Below are 17296 nucleotides of genomic sequence, written 5' to 3' on the forward strand. Positions count from 1 at the left end.
TTCCCCTTGGTCTACAGATACAAACGGCCCCAGTCCTTTTCTAGAAGTTTGCTTCCAGTCAAATAGCTACTAAGTGCAGTAGAGCTCTAATGCTCCATACCATTCAGACGGCAGAAACAATGTCTAATAGATATTCAACAAGAGTTGCAACTGCATGAACAGACGTTTTTGACAAACGCCCTCATTTTGGATACAAAAGCTAAACTAGAAGTTGTGAATAAGGAGGTGGAGAAATTTAAGATTTTCAACCTCTAGAAGAAATCCACCAAGCTTCAAAAAGATGTGTCTTTTCCCCAAAGAGAGAACGTACCCCTACTTACTTCTGGTTTATAAGCCATTCCAGTTTTTGAACTTCTCCAATTACAGTGGCACCAATGGACCCAAATGTGGGTCACTTTTTCCGATGCTAGTAGCTCATCAATTGAGGGTGGTACTGGACGTGAGGCCCAGGAACAGGCCTCCACTACCGATCAAACTTTTTTAAGCCGCTGTGCATCACACGGCAGGCGCACTCCTAGGAGTTGAAACAAATAACAGAACCAAAAATACCAAGGTAGGCTATACTCCAATACCCAGAGGAGGAATTACCCACGCTAATGATTCCCATCTTTAATCTAACCAACAGTAGTGTGTTTGAAAAAGGTCTACATTTTGTGCCTACCCAGTGCGTTGCACACAGCCAAACGGAACAGGAACTGAGGAAATTGTTTGGGGCCATTAGGCTCAAAACATATTTTCAAAGATGTGAGGCAATTCAAATGCAAGGCCACTTTCACTCTGAATGATGCAGAGGTCCCTCCAGAGTTCATAACGTTTGAGACGATGGTTTGGAATGAGCTTGCTTGGTTGTTTCAGGAATCCAATACCCATAATAACCACCATAGCAATATGACACATGCTGAAATCCAGGCTCTGAAACAACTTAAGGGCAACACCATTCTGGTCATTACGCCTGTGGATAAGTGCAGGGGAATTGCTCTGATGGACAGACGCATGTACACCAATCTAGTTTAGACCTTAATCCCTAATGAGGATCATTCCACTAAAATACATGCCAATCCCACAGATCAGATCCTCACTGAACTTGGGGATCTATGCCAGGAGGGGAACAAAGGGCATCCAGGAAGGCTTCCTTACTCGTGAGGAGGCCGAATTTCTTGACCCACGCTGACTGCAGGGTCCCAGCCATCTATGCAATACCGAAAACATATAAATCGGTTACCAATACACAGTTAATCGTAGCATTGTGCGGCTCAATTTTCGAGTTTATTGTCCAGTACAATGTCTTCCTTCAACCACTTGTCCCAATGACTAGATTATATGTAAAGGAAACTACAGCGGCCATCAATATTTTCGAGGGGCTCTCGTTTGATCCCGTGAACCATATTCTAGTAACTGGACATACCTGCCCTATAAAGCAATATGCCATAGGGCGAGGCGCTTTCAGTCATTCGTCATAAACTTGATTTGAGACTACTGCCACATTCTCTACCTACCACCTTCACTACTACAGTTGATTCTGTGCAATAAGCATTTGGCAATGACATTTTTTCTACAAAGAAAGGGGACTGCCCCCAGTTTGGCAAATCTATTTATGGCTGAATTTAAAGAACTCTTTATATACAGCCATAATCCTTATACAGACAATATCTCCCACTGGTCACGATACATTGATGACCTCGTGTTTATCTGGTCAGGCTCGGAGCAGCTCCTTCTCGACTTCGTTCAGTGGCTAAATGCCCACTATCCTGAACTGGATTTCACATGCAACATGAGCAGAGTCTTTTAGAAAATCATATGAACAGTCTTTAACAGATGCAGCCGCTTCTCCTGATATAAGTATTTAATTGAGAGGTGGAAGCAGCGAGTTGAAGATCTATTACCCTGAGACTGTACAGGGAAAGCGCATATAAATACAACGAAAATATAGATCTTATCATAGCTCGTGCTGGCACAAATTATCAATCAGGGAAATAAAGTTCACTTTAAAAGAAATGTTGTAGTTCTTCTTAGCCAGATTCTATTTCACTTTTTAAGATGTTATCTTCATTGAATTGTGGTCATTCAATTATTACATCTGTAGTTCACAATTGGTACATCTCAGTTTTGCTTTATGATAATAGTATAGCTGGTGTGTTTAAATCCGCAAAACAATTATTACATCTGTAATTCGCAATTGGTACATCTCAGTTTTGCTTTATGATGCTAGTATAGCTTTGTATTTAGAACCGCAAACCAGTGTGGCTAGATTCCTTAGTACTATTCCTGCCTGACCTTCTCCCGACACGTGTTTCCCCCATCTTTTGTCTGGCGGTTCATCAGAGGTTTGGCGGTTTCTTCGCCACGATTACCTCTGGAGCAGTATTAATTATATAATACAATCAACACAAGCCCAATTGGGATTGGTTGGACCCAAGTCTTTCTGTTATTTCTTTAACAGCAATTGAATCGCTCTGCATTTTGAACTACGTTGAGGACAAAAAACATGCACACCTTATTACATTGATGGTTCTGTGCCCTGAAGAAGGCTGGGTCTTTTTGATAAAATAATTGACCCAAGGCCGAAACTCGAGTTGGCAATCTCTATATTGTATATAATCCCAGCAATTTATTTTTGAAACAATTATGTCTGAGTAGTCACACAATTACCATATGCCACATGTTAGAGCGTAGTGGTGCAAGGTATATCATAGGTTGGCACCGGATGGAGGTAATTAATTTTTTTTTATAGTTTATACGTGTTAGCGATACTTCAGTACTTGTTGATTGGTTTTTTCATTGTTGTTTTGTGTGTCGTTTGATTGTGGATGAATGCTTGTTGAATTGTATTGTATTGGTTAGGTGTGCTTTGAATGAGGGGAGGTGTTTTCTCTCCCCCCCCCTGTATCTAATTGCAATCATTTTCTTCATGTGATTATTGTGTTGCAATACTGTACTGTGCAGTGCATTTTTGAGCCTTTGTTTTATTAATTATATGAACACTGTTCAACTTGCTCCAGTGTCTGTGTTTTCCTATTGACCTTGTCTCCTTACTTACTTTTCCTTAGATGTTTTCAAATTATAGTATGGACTTTCTTGCTTGTGTTCAAATTTTGATTCCCACTGAGTCCATACATCAACTAAAATTGTGGGTTAACCTCATTTTTTGTCTCTGCCATTGTCCTCTAGGTCAAAGGATATCTGGTCAGACCTTAGGAGATACTTGTCGGGATTGTCATGAGTCCTTGTTAATAATGCTCTACCTGGGATATAGGTGCTGTTGGATGGACTGAATTGGACCGTCGCTATATTTGCTGTAACATTGTTGATAATTCATTAGCTTCCTTTTGGCTGGGCCTACATGGGAGCTGGAGTGCCCAAAACACAATCACTTATTATATTGGACCTTGTTCTTTCCTTCATCTACTTTGCTCTCCACTCTATTGGGTTTGAATTCCATGCCTCACACTCTTTGTCCTCGGTTTGCAGGCCGAAAACTTGCCATTTTTGGTTATCCTCGCTCATCTATCGAGTCGGGCTTGCATCCATCTGTTATTAAACAAAAACATTCTTTGCTTGCTTTCTTGTTTGTGTTGCAAAATCTTAATTTGGAGCATATCCATTTCATTCTGGATTACTTTTTTTATCCCATGTTTCCACCACTTGCATCTCTGGTCTTAAAATGTGATCCTTTTTGGTTAAAAATCACTTCATGCCTGTTTCCCAGGTCTTATACTCCGAGTTTGCTTGATGTACTTATATTCTGCCCAGCTGGTGGTTCTACTTTTTCCTAATCTGCTCCAAAATCTTTGCACTTGTTCTACTAACGTCCCGATATCGCCATCGGCCAAATTTTTGGCCTGTGTTCTGAACAGCCATGCTTTTGTTTGTTGCTTCTGCGCCGTGATTTGTCCTTTTTTAGACCAACTCTTAATAGGTTTGCGACATTCACCTAGGAATTATTATATATATGTATATTTTGTCACATCTGCCACACATTTAGAGTTCATGCGCATGGCAAGATCAAATCTGAACAAGTGTAAATATGTTATAAACCTTTATGATAAACATAGATTGGAGTCTTCCATGCCCATCTTATTTTCTCAAATGTCACATTTTTCTTGAAGCTGAGAAAAGGGAAACCTAATCCATAAACGCAAAATCTGAGGTACATTTCGTGGTGGACAATACTTTTGTTGTCCTGCTGTTCAACATTGAACAAATATACTGTTGGCCACAAATTCCGTTTGCTTAAAATGACGACACATTTTAAAATAAAAGCATCTGAACTAATGTAATTTATATTTAACACGAAAAATTAAGCTAACCATTCATTCTGCGCTTATTTATTAGTATTTTAAAGGTAGAGCCATAGTTACCCAATTAACGCCAACTAAAAATGATGACCTAAATTACATATATCAGCATGTTTAGCAAGTTCACTAATCATTTCAACGCTGACATAAGCAAGATCATATTTGGGAGTGATGCAAAAAATGGCCACAAGGAGAGCCATTTTAAATTTCTTTACTTCAGAAATGCAGGAAATACAATGCTGAATGAAAATCTCACTTGTACAATAGTAAACATGATTTAACATGCAACTTTACAAAAATTAATCATGCCTGCATTTCGCTCCCTGTATAATCTTTTACCAAATTGTACCTTTTTATTTTTGATTGTTCAGGTTACTCGATGAGCATGTGTTTTGGTATGCGTTTCTGCTTGATCTGTTCTCAAATGTTCCATTTCTTTTCCCCTTTGCTTGCTTTTGCTGCTTGCCATCCATACCTTCCTAATCTGACAATAGGGCATCCCAGTTAAGGTATGCTTCACGTTTGATTACTGCAGTTGTTAACTTACCTAGCACTGATTGAGTACAAAACCATCTTTTTTTGTAGGGTGGTCTACAGGATGCTGTGCCATTGGCTGCCATGTGCAAAAGTCATCTCTCTTTGAACGTATGTGCAATTTTTTCAAGCAGAAGAATAATCAAATGTTGATTATGGTTAATATTGTTTGGTGTGTATATAGATTTTAGGCTTTGTGGCTCTTGCCTTATCGTCTGACATTGAAGGTGAATTGAATGCATCAATCTGGTGTTCAGATTAAATTCATGTGTGGCATTTAGTACAATGTTAATTTTTAAGTAGCATTTACTTGTCTATTCTCTTCTTTCCACTCTCCTGCACTCATTGAATAATGTGAGTGAGAAAATACAGTGGAAAACTCCACTCCACTACACTCCATATGTGTGTTAGTTTGCATGTGACAACTATTGATGCTCTGTGTATTAACTGATGTTCCTCTCACCCCCTAGTAGTTTACGTGGGATGTCTGATGCTTCACAATTACACCAAACTACCTCAGGAAAGGTACATACTGTATGTTTTGGATAGAATCAGTCTGCTTCACACAGCATTTTAAAGTCGCCCTTCCTAGAGATCTATCTTTAAAACAAAGTAATCACCAGTGGCACCTCAGAATTGCAACAGGTGTATAGAAGAATGTTCTCCCTGAAAAGGGAGTGCGTCATTTTGTCCAAACACTGAAACGTGGCACGTGGTGATTGTTCCATTTGATGACCTCCTAAAAACATTGTTTCAAATAGTAATCTGTCTGAAACATAGGCTTGGTCCACCATCTACACACCAGAACTTAAATATGCCTACCTGTACAGTGTTATTTGTAGACAAAAATTCTTTATTTCTTACTTTCTTTCAATCTTTTGTTTGCTCTTTTGTTCCGTTGCTTTTGATCTGACTTTTTCTCTTGTACTTTATTTCTTTTTCTTTTTCTCTTTTTATTAAACGTGTACTCTTTCTTGTGTACGCTTGTTTGATTTTTCATAAATAAATGAGCTTGATTAATTACTGCATGGGGCCTGTACTATGTGCCTTCCTTCCTGGTTCTTCTGGAGATTCAAGTGGCTCCTTCTGCCTCCCCTAACCCCCTTTCAACATTACTTTTTGTTGTCTACACATTTGTCAAGACTTTCTATTGCATAGTCTTACTGATTTGGTCACCCGTAGTGTTGCACAACTCTTTGCCCTTTCCAGAAGTTTCAGTCCCAACCAGTACATTTCACAGTGATAATTATCCTTGATGCTTTCTACTCTTGGATAAGAATCTGTTTTAAACAATAAGGATTTTGTTAATAAAATGTATTCTCAACATGCATTTGAATTGGCTTTGATTGTTAGAATGGCTCTTTGTCTTTTTGTCAGGATGTATTTTTATTAACCATGTTTCTTGCTCTTTGGAGAGGTTGCGTTTTAAACACTAATCCTTGATAAGACATCTCTTACCAACTGAGCTAATGACATTCACCTCTGGCTCTTTGGCAAGTCTTGGTTTCCGTGTCAGTGACCATTAGTTTCTCATAGCATGACAATTCCCAGCATGCATCTGTTTTGAAGACTTGGTTTCAACAACATTGACTCTTGGCTTCTCATAAGACATTTTTTTTTACCTTTTTTTTATTCCATTTGTCATTAATCAACTTGGTGTAGGCAATTAACTGCCAAGCTTGTAATGAGTGTTCAAGCCTTTCTGTGTACTCTTTCAACAAACATGAATGTTCTCCTCTTACTGTTTCTCAGACTTAGCCTGGGGAATTGGACTTCTTTGCCCAGCTAAGAACAATTGTAAAAGTAACTTGCTTTTCCCCTATATGTAGCTCCTCTCTCCCTCCTTTTTCATTTTCTCACTGGGTTTTTAGACTGCATGTGTCAGAATGTAACGCAGCACTCACTCTTGGTATCTTGGGTGATTTCCATTTTTTGGGGTTCTACTGCTCCCTTTTATGGGACGCCTAAATAATTTGCCCTCTTTTTTTTCTCATGGTTTTTCTAGATCTAACCTTATATTTATGATCGGAGAGACCTATACCGAAGTCCCCCTGCCAATGCAACCCTTATTTTTTATTTTATATTTTCATACTGACCTATGGGAGCCTCAGTGGCTCCTAGGGCAGGGTGCTTTTTTTTCCACCATTTTGGCCCTGGATTGATTTTTATCACCTACATTTGTGTTGAAGGCTGGTGACGGCGGTAATTTACTTTCGAAGGGTTTGTGTCCTCCGACGTATTCCTTATCTTGATAGATTACATTCCAGCTTGCTGGCCTCGGAAATTTATTCAGTAGAGGGCGCTGCGCGTCGACGTCCCTCGAGCTGCTGCCCCTCAACAGCCTCCGTCTCGGCGCTGATGTCATTGTGCGTATAAATGGACTCGCGCAGCGGCCGTTGCTCAGTTCCATTTTTCCACGCTTCGTGGGCCTCAGAATCGTGTTGCTCCGTTTTTTCTTCAAGAAGATTCAACTTATTCTTCGAAGATTATCATCTTTATTCGATGGCTTCCTCATCCGAACCGTTGACCCCACGGTCCGGCTTCAAAAAGTTTTGTGATTGTGGAAAGAAAATGTTGTTGACGGATCTTCACAGGATCTGTTTGTGGTGCCTGGGATCGGAGCATCACTGTTCGGAATGCGAGGACTGTATGTCCATGACGGCGAAAGCCTTGATGGAGCGTAAGGGGAAGCTTGAAAGAGGTAAGACTCTTAAAACTTCTACTCTCTCGAAACTTTCTTCGGCAGAGTCGAGACCTTCGACTCCTCGCCGTCACAGAAAACATTCCCGTTCAAGGTCTCAAAGTGGTTCCCATCAGTCTTCGAGATAGAAACACTCTAAGAAGATGCATCGTAGATCTCCCTCTTCTTTGTCTTCTTCTGTCTCCCCGGAAAGGGTCACCTACCCCACGAAACACAGCTCTCCAGCTAAGTGGGAGGAATTCCGTAAGAAAATGCTTAGCGTCTTCGAGAAAGCGGCCTCAACCCCCTCGGAGACGGCTAAAGGTGATACCCTGGGTGAAAGACCTGAAAAATCAAAATGCCGCAGGTCGTTGCACCGGGCAAATGAAACTACCCGAGAGCGTCATGAACCCTCGAGTAAAGGCAGTAAATCCGCGTCATCGACGCCAAAGGTTTCTTCGACTCATAAATCTGCGTCATCGACGCCTTTGTCGAAGGGTCCGTCGACACATGAATCGGTTGCATCGACACCGTCTTCGACGCCTATGTCGACGCCGATAAAAGACAGACCTACAGCTGTCACTACATCTGTCAGTAGAGGTGTAAAGGACCTCGACCATTACCTCGAAGATGCCGTCGACAACCTTGATGACTCCGAGTAGGATTCCGATCCTCTCGAGTGCTTTGAGGCCTCTTCTAACTTTTTCGACGCCCTTTTCGGGTTTGTTGAAGCCTTCGACTTCCACGTCGACAACTTCGACATTTTCTCAACCGGTGACAACCAATTTGGCCCCCTCTGCTCTAGAAATGGGTTTTAAACCATACCCTAGGTCTGATTACTTTAGAGCTTTGTCCTCTATATATGAGGAAGGGGAGGATTCCGACCGAGAGACCTTTTGGTTTACAAAGAACCACAACACCTATACCAGAGGAATTTATCTCTGAAGAGAACAGGTTAAAAGATCTTCAAGAATCTTTACATGAAGCAAGTGGTTTAGATACTTCTCCAGAAGTAGAGTTTGCTAAACCAGATCCTGGGGAGCATGCTGAGACCCCTTCTAGGGTTCTGATGGCTAGAATAATAGAATTCATGGGGTGGTCTACACCTGCACCTTCTTTTCAGCAGGATGACCTTACTGACATTTTAGTTAACGGGTCCACAGGAAGATCCTGTTGTTCCTTTTCATACTGCTCTGCAAAGAAAGATCTCTGCTAATTGGAAACCCCTGAAGTTATCCCTGCAGTTAACAAGAAACTATCTGCCAAATACAGGGTATCTGCTACAGATCCTGAATACTTGAGCAAACATCCAACTCCAGAGAGTTTGGTTGTACAAGCAGCAACTTCATCAAATAGCAGATCTGCATATCCTACTATTCCACAGGACAGGGACGATAAAAGGTTTGATGCTATGTCAAAAAAAGTTTTCGCCATGTATCATGGCGCTTAAATCTATTAACGCCACTTGCACGCTTGCAAGATCCAGCCACACACTTTGGGAGTGTGCTTCATCTGCGGCTGACTGTCTCCCGGAAGGAGAGGAAAGGGAAGCATTTTTAAACCTCATCAAAGATGGGAAAGATGCAATGTGCGAGTCCCTTCAAACTGGCATTGATTCTGCTGACAGTATCAGCAGGCCCATGGCGACAAGTACCACAATCCGCAACCACGCAAATCTGCAGAAGTCTGGTTATGCTCCAGATGTACAAGCCAGACTTTTGAACATGCCCTTTGACGGCACTTCTTTATTTGGTAAGAAGGCTGATGACAGCCTGGAGAAGTTACAAACATCCAAGGCAGCAGCGAAATCTCTTGGGGCTGCAATCCGACAGACTCCGAATCACCCCTCAGGAACCTCCTGGAGGGGTAGGTCCTTACGCTTTTACTCATTCGGAAAAGGCCAGCCAGCGCAAAGAGGTCAACATCTGGCAGAATGGCAGGCTATTACGTCAGATGCTTGGGCATTGGAGACAGTTGCCCAAGGTTACTCCTGCACTTCCTACACACCCCTCAGAGTCATCCACCGGGGAACAACTCTTTGAAGTTTCCAGGCCCGCTCCTTATGCAGGAGATTGTAGACCTGCTAGAGAAAGGTGCCATAGAACCAGTACCTGTAGCGGAGAGGAACAAGGGTTGGTATTCTCCCTACTTCCTAGTACCAAAGAAGGACGGAGGACTGAGACCCATCTTGGACTTGAGGGAATTGAACAAATTCCCCAGGAAAGACAACTTCAAGATAACCCTTTCCCAGATCCTCCAGCTTCAAGACTGGCTGGTTCACAATTGGGAACTCTCACTATCAATTTGGAGTTCTGCCATTTGGGCTGACCTCCGCCCCGAGGGTCTTCACCAAGCTAATGTCAGTAGTGGCTGCAAGTCTAAGGAGGGAAGGGATCCATGTTTACCCCTACCTAGACGATTGGTTGATCAGAGCAGTATCTTCGGAACAAGCTCAGATCCAGCTAGATTATGTCTGACACGTCCTTCACAAGCCGGGCTTCTCCCTCAACTTAAAGAAGTCCCAGATGATACCATCACAGAGACTCCAGTTCATTGGAGCAGTCCTGGACACTTTCCTGGGGAAAGCCTCGCCACCAGAGGTGAGGGCTCAAGATATTTTACAGATGGTCACCAAATTTCAAAATGCCCAATGTCTACCAGCCTTCGACTTTTTGTGGTTGCTAGGTCTCATGGCATCCTGCATCTTCCTTGTGCCAGAGGCTCGCCTAAGAATGAGATCCCTCCAGTGGGCACTAAGAACCCAATGGTCGCTATTCTCAGGAAGAATGTCAGATCTCCTTCAAGTTCCGGACAAAGTGGCTCGAGACCTTCAGTGGTGGGCCTGTCTGGAGAACATCTTGAAAGGAGAACACTTTTGGCAACCATGGCCGGAGATGACAGTAGTCACAGATGCCTCACTAACAGGGTGGGGAGCCCATGCCAACGACTTGACCATCAGCGGTCGTTGGTCTCCATCGGAGTCCAGACTGCACATCAACCTGTTGGAGCTGAGAGCAATCAGACTAGCGCTGAAGGCTTTTCTGCCATCTGTACAGGGGAAGAATGTCCTAATAATGACGGACAACACAGTGGCCATGCACTGCCGCAACAAAAGAGGAGGCGTAGGATCACTGCCACCGTGCAGAGAGGCGATGCAGCTCTGGTTTTGGGCAATTCAAGAAGGAATCCCTCTATTGGCAGTTCACTTAGCCAGAGAGAAGAACTTGACAGCAGATGCTCTGAGCAGACAGAGCAGTCTCCCACGAGAGGGACCTAGCTCAGGAAGTCCTTCAAGAGATCCTTGACTTTTGGGGAACCCATCAAGAGGATCTGTTCGCCACCAGTATCAACAGGAAGTGCGATTAGTTTTGTTCAAGGGAATTTCCCCCGAGAGGAGCTCTCGAGGACGCGTTCGTAGTAGACTGGGAGTTTCCACTTCTATACGTGTTTCCTCCAGTCCCTGTCATTCCTCAGATGATCAGGAGGTTGAGAAGATTCTGGAAGACTATGATCCTAATTGCCCCGGACTGGGCCAGGAGAACGTGGCACCCGGACCTTCTGGACATGTCCATCTGCCCTCCGATTCGACTTCTGCAAAGAGAGGATCTTCTCTCGCAGAAGGGAGGTCAGGTTCTCCATCCAGACATCAGAACCCTCAACCTTCACGCTTGGTTTCTGAAAGGTTGAGATACAAGGATTGGGAACTCCCGGATGATGTCATGGAGGTGTTGCTTTCAGCTAGAAGGCCAGCAACAAAGACTTTATACCGCTGTCGTTGGAACAGATTTTGCAGATGGTGTAGAGAAAAGAATATCGAAACCTTTTCATGCAGTACACCAATGGTGTTATCTTTTTTGCTCTATCTGGGGAATTCAGGTCTTCAAGTTGGTACGATCAAGGGCTACCTCGCTGCGCTGTCAATCTTTAAGCGCACTGCGGAGGAGCCATATTTCAAATTACCCCTAGTAATCCAATTTCTGAAAGGGTTAACTAATGTCTATCCCCCAAAGCCGTTCCAGGTTTCCTTGTGGGACTTAAATCTAGTCTTAAATTTTCTAAATGGTACTCCTTTTGAACCACTCCATTCTTGTTCGCTAAGATTTCTCACCCTTAAAACAGTCTTCCTAGTGGCTCTAACACCTGCCAGAAGAGTGAGCAAATTACAAGCTCTATCTTGCAAACCTCCTTATACAATTTTTCACAAAGTTGTTTTACAAGTGAAGCCTAATTTCCTCCCAAAGGTGGTCTGAGTTCCACATCACTCAGAAAATAACCTTACCTTAATTCTATCCTCCTCCCCATCCAGGGAAAGAGGAAGAGAGACTACATACTGGATCCTAGGCGTGCCTTGAGTTTTTTATATCAACAGACTTGCTAGAATAAGGCAAGCAGACCAACTGTTTGTAGGTTATGCAGCACACAAATTAGGATTGCCAATCACAAAACAGACCATTTCAAGATGGATTATTTTAGCCATTCTAGAATGCTACAAATTGGCAGGGAAAGAGCCCCTCAACACCTTTGGGCTCATTCAACCAGGGGTATCGCAGCCTCTTCGGCTCTCCAAAGAGGGGTACCGATTCGGGACATATGTGCGGCTGCCACATGGTCGTCCGCACATACCTTTACAAAATTGTATAGTCTGGATTCCTCCTCTAGCCAGGAGACAAGATTTGGCAAAGCTGTGTTGCATTCTGTTCATTCTTAAAGGGGAATATTGCAATTTTACTCCCACCTCCTCTTTCACACCACTGCTATGGGAGTCTATCAAGATAAGGAATACGTCGGAGGACACAATCCCTTTGAAGAACAAATTACTTCTTACCTTATAACGTTCTTTCGATGGGATGTTCCTCTGACGTATTCCTTATCGCCCCTTCCCACCCATCCCTGCAGTAACTTCCCATGTAGTTGGAGCTTACGCTCCTTCAAGGTCAATAACCAATTCATGCATAGCTAATTTCAAGCTTCAAAACGGAACTGAGCAACGGCCGCTGCGCGAGTCTATTTATATGCACAATGATGTCAGCGCCGAGACAGAGGCTGTCGAGGGACACCAGCTCGAGGGACGTCGACGCGCAGCGCCCTCTACTGAAAAAATTTCCAAGGCCAGCAATCTGGAATGTAATATATCAAGATAAGGAATGCGTCGGAGGAACATCCCATCGAAAGAACGTTACAAGGTAAGAAGTAACTTGTTCTTTGGCTCCACCGATGTGCAGCAAATTTTATCGCATTAGTAACCTATTGTACCTTTTATGGAATCCTTTGCTAAGGCATTATTTAAGTCATGCTCTCTGCCATTTTGGTTTTGGGCCATCCCTTTGTTTGTAGGACCCATGGGGCAAGCCTAAAATGGCAGATGCACACATATGGGCTTGCTCAAATCCCAGCCATGAATCCTCTGAAGTGGTGTGGACTAGTCCCTTGCCCCAGACAGCCCAATGCACGAACTGTATGGGTGGACCTGCAGAACCTGTTGGTTTCTTACCTGAATTTCTGAAAGATTTACCATGAAGATGGGATGCTGAATCTGTAGGACCATGTTTGGCTGTACTGGCGGGGCTTTCTCTTTTGTACTTGGCTCTGTTTTCTTCTTTTGGTTGCTAGATGTCCTGCCTGGGCAGTTTCTCATCAGTAGCCGATCCAGCCAATGTGTAGTAAAGGACAGAGGCAGGTTAAATGGGAGGGAAAAATGTTAGCTAGCATGCAGATTCAGATAGATTTGGAGAGATTCGGAGAGATCCCAGAGGGATTCAACCCTGAACACCTGAAAGCAATCAGCCTCCCACATGATTGCTGAGCCATGAAAGCGCGCTAGGAGGAGAAGATCATTGGACTATTGAGCAGATTGCAGCTGGGACCCAGAGTTGCATCCCTGCCATCCCTCTTTTTGGATATATATCTTATGATGGAAAAGCATGCTTCCCTCACCATTAACAGATACAGAACAGTGGGCAATAGAACAGCCTCTCACCAATGCAACAGATGAGCACTAACATTGTGAGCTTCCCCTGCATGCAAATAGGTACAACAGCAGCATGAGCCATTTAATGCTTCATTCACACAGAACAGGCCAACTGGGACAGGTGGAGTTCAGACTTCCCTCACACAAACAAACTATGAATCTGGGCATCAGCAATGGAAGCATTCATCATGTAGAACAGGTGGATTGGATCAGTGCAAGGTAAAGCCTGGGTTGAAGACACCCACACAGAGAACGGATCAGGATTAGTCTCCGCAGTGGATGCTCCCCTCACACTGAACACTTGCAACATTGGAGGGGGAGTGTGCACTCATGAAGCCTAATATGAAAATGTTTGTCATGAACACCAGTAGATCATTTTTTCTCACATGGAACAGAAATATCGTGGGCCTAACAGTACAAGACTACCTTAGAAAAGTCGTTGGCCACAGAAGTAGAAGTTCCATTCGCACACTGGGAAGGGCGCTCAGCGAATCAGGTGGCTGGAACAGCGGACAAGAATACACATTTTGTTACGGTCATGAGGTCAGGGGCACAGGCATGCAGGGGTCGCATGCACAGGAGACCTTTGGCGCAGGCTCATGAACAAAAGTAAACAAGAACATCCATTTAACACCAAAAAGCTTTTATTAGGGACATAGTACTTCAGATGCATTAACCTTGAACATTCCATCCATTAAGCAGCCCCAAGTGTATTCTTGGGTGTGGCTGCTAATGGATTGCCTTTGCATGTGCTCACTCTCTAGGAGTAGCAGGGTGTGGCTGGTAAACCGGCCCTAATGGGCGTGCCCACGATCTCAGCTATATAAGCTGCCCCGATCCTCAAGTCAGACACTTTGCGTTATTCTGCACTTGCAAGCAGCGTATCGCTCACTGTCACCTGAGGTCAGACTTACCTTTGAAGATCCTGCTTCCTGGACATCCTGCTTCCTGCCAGCATACTTACCAACTGGGGGAAGCTGTTCTTATCTGTACATCTCTTCGGCGAACCAAGTATTAATCTTTACACTTTCCGGAACGCCAAAATCTTCATTTTGGCACCGCAGCACGACATGCTCCATCGTCGACAGCAGCACCTGCAAGGAAAAACAGAAGACCAGGTTAGACATCGAAAAAAGTCAGTTTAAGGTTGCGCTTCGCCATACTTCACGCTTTTCCTTAAACCATCACTTACCTGCTGTCGAACATTGCGGTAGCATCCATCTATCATCCGGCCGCGTCTCGTGTCTCACAGCTGCATTGAGGCCGCATTTCCATCTAAGGGAAGAAAACAGAAGAGAGACATTATTGCAGGCATAAATAGGAGCAACATATAAAGACATTAAACAGAACGAACCGCATCACAAGAGCTCAAGAAAGACTTACTAATCATAAGGAGAAGCAAAGTCGCAGCTGGAGTGGACTAATCCTTATCAGGGATCAGTGAAGGAACTAGATCCCATTCGACGCGCCCCTGCTAGAAGTAGCAGGACGGAGAGCTCATCTTCCATAATTCACAGGTGAGCTTTATGGGCCGGCGTATGTTCACAGAAACCGTATTTTGGGGTGAATGGTGCGAGAGGTACAACAATCGCAGATTGGCGCACTCACACACTCTTATCTCCACGCAGGAGCAGTATCACCACGTACAACCGCTCACAGCTTTTCTACTGAGGGAGAGGCCTGAAGGGGGTGATTTAAGTTCAGGGAGGGCTGCAACCGTGCCCCAACGCCTCCGCAGAGACCAGGTCAGCGTAACACATTCCCCGTCCGCTGTCGCAGCCACCCAAGGCCCTTCCCCGGGTGGCATACATTTTTTTTGTTCTTTTTTTTTTTTGTTAATGTGGGGAGGCAACAGGGAGCCCCCCCACAAACTCCTGATCCCCTTACCCACCCCCTCACTCTCCACTTACCTGCGGGACCAGAGCTCTGTGCTATGGTCCTGGTGCGCCTCCCGTCACCCGGCCGCCATAGACATGGAAAAGGGACTTAGTCCCTTTCCACATGACAGTGGCCATCTTTTATTTATTTTTATTTTTTTCACCCTCACACACCCCACCACCCCAAGTCGATTTGACTGCGCAAGCAGCACAAATCTCCCAAAGAAAAATATTGAAAGCCATTCACACCCGGATAAACCCTGGGGTGCCAATGGCTTTCTTACCCGCTCAGGAGGATGGGCATGGCTGGTATCGGCCCACAGCCCGAGCTGAGGCCCTCATTTCACTTCGGCCTGCCTTAGCTGGAGCTGGCGGGCCGTTACCGGCAATGCCCACCCTCCTCAGCGGGCATGAAAGCCATAATCACAGAGTAGGGACTGCATGGGATGGAGCAGTGCAAGCATCCTCAGATTGAACAGGTAAATGAAGGGCCTCAGAAATGCAAGCTGGACTCAGACAAAGGGAACAGAATAGGCCACAGCAGTCCAAATTCCGATCACAAAGCAGGGAGAGCACCACCGAGAGTGCAGGAACAGTAAATTGCCTCTGCAGTGTAGGCTCCTGAAAGATCTAACCAATAAAGATACAACCAATATAGCATTGATAGCGACTAGCTCAACTACAAAGGCTGAAAGTCCCCAAGGTGTCTTTAGACTAAAACATAGGGTTTATCACTGCCCTACCACCACTTGTAATCCTGTGGTAAACCAACAGGCTCAAGTGGCGGAAACAATAAGCAGGTTTGACAGTAATTTGGTGGACTTACCACTGAATGACCAGCAAAGGTGTAATGAGGTTGTATAACTAATGTCAGGGTTAAATGTTGGCTGGCCCTTACATCCTTTTTTGGCTGAGCTAATAATAATCTCAGTGCTTAGAAGTTTGTGGAATCCTGCATGATGTACTCGTAAAAGTTTGAAATAACTATCTGGATTGCTGCTACAGGAACACGTTTTGCTAATTTTGACAATTACTCCTCCTTGAACAACGGCCTTGCTGCCTCTGACCATTTGTAGTCCATTGACTGAAAGTTCAGGTTTAATGGACGTTAAAACTAGGACATTGCATACTAATGTGTGCCCAGATAATGTTTTGAGAAGGGAGTATTTTACACACTGGTTTAATAGTGTACATTAAATTGGAAGAGTACAAATCATTTGCCTCAGCAAGAGGGTAAAGTATGGGACATGAAACCCGAACATTACTAAACTTGAAAATGAACAGGACACCTAACCAACACGGTTGTGTAGCAAAGAAGTCTGCCTTCAAACAAACAAGTTATTGCATGTGTTGAAAAACTTCTCCCACACATTAACATGTAGGAACACACCACGTAGATGCATCTTGATGATAAAGGCACATAACAAATGTAGTTAGAAAAATGTTTGTGCAATGCAAGCATGCATTCACTGAAAAAGCATAGTTTGGTAAAAGGATACTTTCCAATTGTAATTAATTTTTCCTTCTTATTACTGCTGTGCTCTTATAATGATAGGAAAATAAATATGCATGCATTATCATCCATGAGCATTTACAGTATTCAGTGATTTTACTGAATACATTACAGAGAATGCTTTTTACCGAAAACATGACCAAAACAAAATAGACATTTGGTAAAAATGTATGTGGTGTTGGGGTAAGGGCGTAAAACTGGTGGGGATGAGTTTAGGCTTAAATAAAAACAGGGTGTTTGGGGGGGACCCCCAAAAAGTACTTTTTGTTGTCTTGGGTTCGTAAAAAAAAGCATTCTCTGTACTAGGATTCATAGATCAGATTTACAGACCCAAAACACAGATGTTGAAAAGAAAGAAACCATTACTCATATCACGGTGTGCTGTTTCTGACATGCTTCATGGCCAGCAACTTCATCCATGCATATAAG

The 17296-nt window shown here is 43.7% G+C and overlaps 1 protein-coding gene across 8 annotated transcripts in view; it reads left to right on the forward strand.

Annotated features, from left to right (window-relative positions):
- The window catches only part of WDR37 (WD repeat domain 37), a 2160746-nt gene that overhangs the window by 250633 nt on the left and 1892817 nt on the right, over positions 1 to 17296 (forward strand). For 6 of the 8 annotated variants that reach the window (XM_069648008.1, XM_069648012.1, XM_069648013.1 and 3 more), the window contains one exon: positions 4881 to 4940. The exons of the other annotated variants lie outside the window; for them this stretch is intronic. In XM_069648008.1, the coding sequence (XP_069504109.1) occupies positions 4881 to 4940 (60 nt within the window). The remainder of the gene's footprint in view (positions 1 to 4880; positions 4941 to 17296) is intronic. 8 annotated transcript variants of the gene reach the window in all.

The sequence above is a fragment of the Ambystoma mexicanum genome, chromosome 2q, assembly GCF_040938575.1.
Source record: "Ambystoma mexicanum isolate Mex_15411 chromosome 2q, UKY_AmexF1_1, whole genome shotgun sequence".
Taxonomy (NCBI): domain Eukaryota; kingdom Metazoa; phylum Chordata; class Amphibia; order Caudata; family Ambystomatidae; genus Ambystoma; species Ambystoma mexicanum.